This window comes from Empidonax traillii, unplaced genomic scaffold (genome assembly GCF_003031625.1).
Source record: "Empidonax traillii isolate 1590-97213 ecotype Southwest subspecies unplaced genomic scaffold, ASM303162v1 scaffold985:size400688, whole genome shotgun sequence".
In the NCBI taxonomy this organism is placed as follows: Eukaryota; Metazoa; Chordata; class Aves; order Passeriformes; family Tyrannidae; genus Empidonax; species Empidonax traillii.
In genome coordinates this window covers 291,518-298,310 of record NW_020956178.1, presented here as the reverse complement: position 1 = coordinate 298,310, position 6,793 = coordinate 291,518, and the positions used below count along the sequence as shown (strand labels likewise).

The following is a 6,793-nucleotide window of genomic DNA, read 5'->3' as shown; positions in this document are numbered from 1 at the left end:
TGGTCTCTTCTCCCAGGCAACCAACAACAGGACAAGGGGACATGGGCTCAAGCTCTGCCAGGGGAGGTTTAGGTTAGATGTTAGGAAGAAATTCTTTACAGAGAGGGTAATCAAGCATTGGAACAGCCTACCCAGAGAGGTGGTGGATTCACCATCCCTGGAGATTTTTAAGCAGAGATTGGATGTGGCCCTTAGTGCCATGCTATAGTAATTGGAGTTGGATCAGGGGTTGGACTTGATGGTCTTGGAGGTCTTTTCCAACCCAATCTATTCTATTCTGTGATTCTATTCTATTCTATTCTATGAAACCTCACGGAGGTGGGGTGGTGGCATATCCCTCATGGCAGGCCCCTGGAACCCACATGGGGAAGCCCCAGACTAGCTGTCAGTCACAAAGAGTCTGGGAAAACTGCTTTTATTTAAAAATGGGACAGGAGAAAAAGGAACTATGGTTAAATAATGTTAAACATCAAGAATCATTAAGTTCTTAGGAGAATATAATTCTGTCTAGAATACGGCAAGACGAGTATGTAAAGCCTTGCTTTTAATTCAGTTGCATTATTAACTATATTTTTATATATTGCTTGTATGAGTTGTGCTATTTTCTGTGTTGTGTATCTGTTGTAGACTGGAGTAGAACTGCTACTAATGGTTTAAAGAAGCAGACCGTAAATCAAGGAGTATCCAGTTCTTCCAATTCCTTACAATCAAACAGTAACTCCACTAACTCTACAACACTGCTAATGAATAACGATTATTCAGTGCATGCGAATGGAAATGGTAAGTATAATGCCAAGTAGTATTTCTCAAGCTATTTTTTTCTTAAAACACAAATGCTATTCTCTTTTATGCTGATGTAAAGGAAAGTGCTGTCAAAGTAGGGTCAGAATATTTCAGGATTTCCTCACAAATAATATCACACCTCCATTTTTGGGAATTACAGGCAAAGTTGTGAAATATCGATTTCTCCTAGTCACTAGGAACTCTTGATTTATATATAATTTTGTAGGTAATATATGTTATTATAGCAATTACTTACCAGAAGCTGCTGATAACACTTTTCTTGTCACCTGAATATATGACAAAAAACTTCAAACACATTTTGAAACATTTCACATTTTAAACCATATTAGAACAAATATTGCCTGAAGAAGAAAGAAATACAGGATAATAACATAGCTTGAAAGTCTGAAAGAAATCAAGTAGGAGGTAATATGAGGAAGAACATTGAGTGCTCGTATGGAAGCTGCTTATGAGAGGAGAAGTAAGAGAAAATGGAGACTGTAACATAACACCTTAGTGAAGAGGTGAGAGGGCTTCCTCACTGTTGGCTACAGAGAAAACATTGAAACTGAATTTCTCTATAGCCCTTTATTTCCCCTGTGGGATTTTTAAGGATGTTTTTGCCCAACAGAAACATCTTTGTTGCAAGAAACAATTCTTCAGAAGTAAAATTCTCTATCCTTCCTGCTCTGACTTAATACTGTCCTCTGAACTGCTACCCTCTCCTCTGTTCCTGATAAGTTGAAATGCAGGTGTATGTAGCACTCCATTCAATTTCACTTGCAATTTGGTGTGGCTTATTTGTCTATTGAGAAAACTACATCTGAATCACCACTGAAGGTACTTATTAAAAACTGATCTTTTTTCAGTGGACATAATCTAGTTTTTCACACTCTTGCTGGGCACATGTCATGCTGCTGATCTGAGCTCTCAGAAAGGACAATCAGTGTTGGTGGGGAGGCTCTCGAGAGACATACATACACGACCTATGAGATCTAAAATATGTCCGATTTATTAGGATAGCTCAGGGTTTTTATAGCATCTGTATACAAGGTCTTGTGACAAGAAGCATATTATTGGTTAAAGATCACTGACCAGATGTAAACATGCATTACAAATACCTTTATAATTGGTTATTAACAGGTAATAAGGCAATTGTTTACTTTATCAAACTCCCCCTTCTTCTTGGCACTGAGTTCCTTTTGTTCTAGCAAAGACACCCATGGCCATCTTGACACCTATAACTTATAGTACTTATAAAACTATATGAAAGTTTATAAAAGTCTATAAAAGTACCACACATAATATAAATTGCTCACACATTCATCATGTTCCTCCCACAAATCAGGTTTTTGAAGAGAAAAATAACTTAAAAATCTGTAACGGATAAAAACTTAAGCAAATCTCAGAGGACATTACTCCTACGTGCCTGAGGTATCTTTCCCTATTGATTAAGAGTTGAGGTTAAGAAGTCATGTAATCAGCTGGAATGTTTATTATGAATTTGTTGAACATGCTCAGAGAGGTGGTGTTGCACTCATTTCCTGGTCCATGCAGTCAGAAGACAGCAGATAATCAGTGGGATAATCTCAGCAGATAACCTCTCAGATGTATAGACTGCATGCCCCCTAATAGATTACTGTACTAACTGCATATTCTAAAGGAATCACAGTACTTCAGGAAATGGCACTTGGACATGCCCTGAACAGTTTTGCAAACTGAGCTTGTAAAACTAGGTGGGTTTTTTTGGTGGCTTTTTGTTTGTTTGTTTGTTTGTGTTTGGTTTTGTGTTTTTTTTTTTTTTTTTTTTGATACTCGCTTATGAAATCTCTGTATTTGGATACCACACAATGCAATAATTAACATACTTTGTATCTAACAGGTCAGTTAAGAACCAGAATCCAGTAATTCTCACCACTAAAGTCAGGTAACATTTTAGGTAGAAGTATTACCTCTCAAAGAGAGAAATTGTCAGGCACAAAAGCTTGCATGCCTTGATGGATGTGGTTTTTTCCCCAGCTATGTTAATTAACTGATGAAAGATGCCGCCTCTCCATTTCTGTGTAAAAGCATTTTGCATGCTTCTACACAGCTACAAAAGCATTTTGGCTGCTTTTCTCAACAGAAAGAAAGATAACAGAAATGTTCTAATAAACTACTTTGTTGTAGCAACTGAGTGAATGGTCCTGTTGTGGCTTTCTGGAAAATGGTTTTGTTGTTTTGGATAGCATTTTAGAATGAGATGCTAAATTGATGATCTAAACCGTTGAGTGATGCAAATTCTGTGGGACATCCTCTAATTCTGTCCTAGTTTATTCACATAATTAGATCTTTCCAGTGTGACAGTCTGTGTGTCCAGTGCCAAAGGCTTCTCAGACAAAGCAGCTGAAAGAACTTTGTTGCAGTGCATTCATGAACACAGATGTTTCAGATGATCCACTTCATTTTCTCCTGTATTTTATTGTATATTTTGAATGTACTGTCAACTTTGTACCACAGCATCCACTCATGTCAAGAGGGCTATATGATACCTTGCTTGCATGGTTTGACTAAATAATTCTTCTGGGTCTTTAGGACTTCCATGAGAAGATGCTAAACCTATGCTTGGATAGAGCTGATCCTCTCAACAAAGCTCTTTGAGGCAATTCCTCACTGTTAATCTTCCAAACGTGGGACAGTTGTATCTCAGAAGAGTTAGGCAAATGCCTCCAAAAGGCAGTTGACTGGTGTTAGGAACACAGGACCTTCTAATTTGCTGTATTTGCTTGCCCTGCTCTCACAGCCAGACCTTCAAAATAGCATTGTAATGCTTCACTTGAAAAAGTGAGGACTGAATGGTTTATCATTATAAGTTTGGGATGTGGCTTTGTTTGTCTGCTGGACAGTGTAACTTTGTCTTTTCATGGCATTCTAATATTTCCTTGTTTTCAGTTTTTCTGTTACCGATTTGCATGCTTGGGAAACTGCCATTAGGTATCACATGGCTGAGCCTGCAGATTTCCTCACTGAGGAAGAGAAACTACCTTTCTAAATTTGTTCACACAATAGCCTTATTTTTTTCTAAGATTTTGCCCTAACATTAGGGCAGAGCCATTTTGAACACTCCTTATAAAGTAAAACAGTTGTAGTCAGGCGGGGGTTAAACAACAATTACCGTGTCAGCAAGTATGGCTATTTTCTGTCATTTCAGTTTTCTTATGATTTGAATTGATGAACAAAGCCCTCCTGTTCATCTTACCATTTTTACATTTGTGCCTGTTTAAGTGTTTGATGGCTGCTTAAATTAATAACCAAACAATAAAAAAAACCACAAACCCACAAACGGAAGCATTTACACAAATACTTAGAATAAAAAAAACCAAAATCTCATAAAAATATTTAGAATGTGATGCATAGAGGTAGGAGATTCTATCCAGTGAATGAGCATTTGTGGAGCATTTCATTAAAAGGCTTCAGTCACCAGTGGTATTATGTGTTCATTGTAGATTCACCTAAATGTGTTAGATTCTCTTCAGTCTAAATGGCTTTGACCCCATCATTGGACCTAGGCCATATTCTGATTGTTTCCAGAAATAAAAGCTGCAAACTGAATGCCGATAAAAGAAAAAAAAAAAAATATCCTTGTTTTCTCAAACACTTTCTTCTTTCGGATATATGGCCTACCTCAGAAACCTTTTAAACTTGATAAAGCAAAACTAAAATAAGAAGTATTTTGCATCTTATCTAGTGATATTTATTCCAAGTCAAGGTTTATATTTTGAGAATCTTGAGCCTCACTGCATAAAACTGTGGAATCTTATTTATCTTCGTATAACCAGACACAAGTGTTTGCTAAGGAGGGCGGGAGAAAAACCAAGCTCCACCCTCTAAGTAATTATAACTTCGACATTAAGAAGCTCCAGTCGAAAAGGTGTGGAAAAGAAAAATAACAGCTCTTTACGAGAGAATATATATGTATAGGTATCACAACAAAAGAGAAACAAGCAACAATCCCTCACCCAAACTCCCTCCGAAAACAATTAAGCCCTTTTCTCCTGTCGGAGCAGTTCTAACCACGGCCAGCTCCGCTGGGACCCCACGGAAGGGGAGGGGAGGAGGGAGAGGGTGATTCCTCCTGTGGAGTCACGCTGTCAAAGGCTCTGGCTGGAATTCCCCTTCCTCGACAATCAGTGTAAACTACCACTGGCACGGAGGAGGAGGAGTGGGGGGTAAGAACAGCCTTTCCCCTCAAAAGTTCCTCTGCAGATGGTACCGGCTTCTCCCATGAAATCCGAGGCAGGTCCGGGCCGTGGGCAGAAACAGGGCGTGAGGGAACGGAGGGGAACCGGGGCCAAAGGCAACCAGATGGCTTGGCCGAAAACAAAGTGAACCCTGGGGCTCTTTCTTTTCACACACACCCTCCCTGAGTCCGGGCAGAAGTGAGATGCTGGCACCAGAAACAAAAAACCAAAACCTCACCTTCCTCTACAGTCTCCTGAAGCCATTAGCTTGGAATGGGGGGCTATTAGCCAATCCTTCAGTCTGGCCATCTCCTCCCCCTCCATCGCTCAACAGCTTTCTTTCACAGTGGTAAAGGGAAAAAATTCCAAGCAGTTCTTGTCTTCTTTCTTTAAAACAAGAAAACCTATGAAATTATTGTTCATAAATATATTACCGTCTCTCAAATATCATGATTTCACATTGACTAATTGTTGCAGGGATAAAAGGAGAGTCTATGAACTCCTTCAGTGACTGAAAAAGCATAGTAGTCTTAATTCTGAACCTTTCTCATGGGGGATGCCCTTTTTTTGTTTCAACAGGCCACCTTTCCAGTGAGAAGAATGGCGTTCCTTTCAGTGTACAGAATGGTGATGTGTGTCTCCATGACTTCTCAGGCAAACAACTTGTGTTTCAAGACAAGGATGATACTGGCAGCCAAGAAAGCCACATCTCACTCAGAAGGACTTCAAAGAGAGGAAGCCTAAATTCAATGGAAAAAATGTGATTTCCTTTTAAACAACACATTGTTTTACAGTGTGAAGTAGAGTTTTACTTAAACAGTTTTACATAATGTGAGCAGACCAAGAACTGATTTTATTTAATATATGGTTCTGGAACTTCAAGGCAGCCATGCAATGGATTGACAAGGACAATTAAAGGGGAAAAAAAAGGAAGCTACTATTTTTACAAGGTCTTGAATGTCAGATTACAGCTGGCACATTTCCGTTTTGATTCTCCATCAGAATGGGGGTTTTGAGGGTTTTTTTTACATCTAAACAAAAGTTTTGTTTAGACTTTTTTCATTACAATTAAGTTTATCTGGATATAATGCTTAGTAGTATTGTATAGATGTAGAAAATGCATTACAACTTGTGCATACAAACGATGTTAACTTTAAAAATGTTAGCTACACTGTCCTCAACTTTTTGTACATTGTAGTAGCAAACTCTGTAGTGATGTACATAAGCAGAAAAATATCAACCCTTAAGCATCTCAATGATACTTTTATATTTATTTCTTGTAATATAAATATTCCTATGTATAGAAAAATAATTGGTATTTTGTTTTTAACTTTTATTGTAAGTTCACATTTTTCTTTAGTTAATTAACAGAATGCTACAGAAGTTACTTTGTTCAGTAAGTGGAATCACTTACAGTGGTTTGAATACATTCACTAGCTGAAGAACTGTAAATAACAAACAGGATCTGTCTTGAACCTCTAGCAACCTTTTGGTGCACCACAGAGGGATAAAAACTGGATATAGTCCAAGCAGAGTGCCATGAATGAGGCAGTAATAAGTAAAGTAGCCAGAGGGCTATTAAATACAACTAAGTTATGCTGTGGCTTGAGTAAATCCATCAGAGTTTTTGACACTGATTTCAGCAGAGTCAGTTTTTGTCTTGAGTGGTGGTTCCAGAGATTAAGCACACTGCCATCGCTCATTTGCAATGATGAACGTAGAGAAGTTTGTGGCTTCTTGGGAAAAAAAATAGAAATAATAAATACCAGCTGCTATATTTAGTAGCTGAG

The 6,793-nt window shown here is 38.2% G+C and overlaps 1 protein-coding gene across 9 annotated transcripts in view; it reads left to right on the top strand.

Moving 5' to 3' along the window:
* The window catches only part of ADGRG2 (adhesion G protein-coupled receptor G2), a 65,451-nt gene extending 59,351 nt beyond the window's left edge, over positions 1-6,100 (top strand). For 7 of the 9 annotated variants that reach the window (XM_027903604.1, XM_027903610.1, XM_027903600.1 and 4 more), the window contains 2 exons: positions 628-780; positions 5,583-6,100. In XM_027903604.1, coding sequence (XP_027759405.1) covers positions 628-780; positions 5,583-5,767 — 338 coding nt within the window. In that variant the 3' untranslated portion in view covers positions 5,768-6,100. Of the gene's footprint in view, positions 1-627; positions 781-5,582 lie in introns of those variants that run through there. The other 2 variants (XM_027903606.1, XM_027903607.1) reach the window with 2 other exon arrangements.
* The last annotated feature ends 693 nt before the right edge of the window (positions 6,101-6,793 follow it).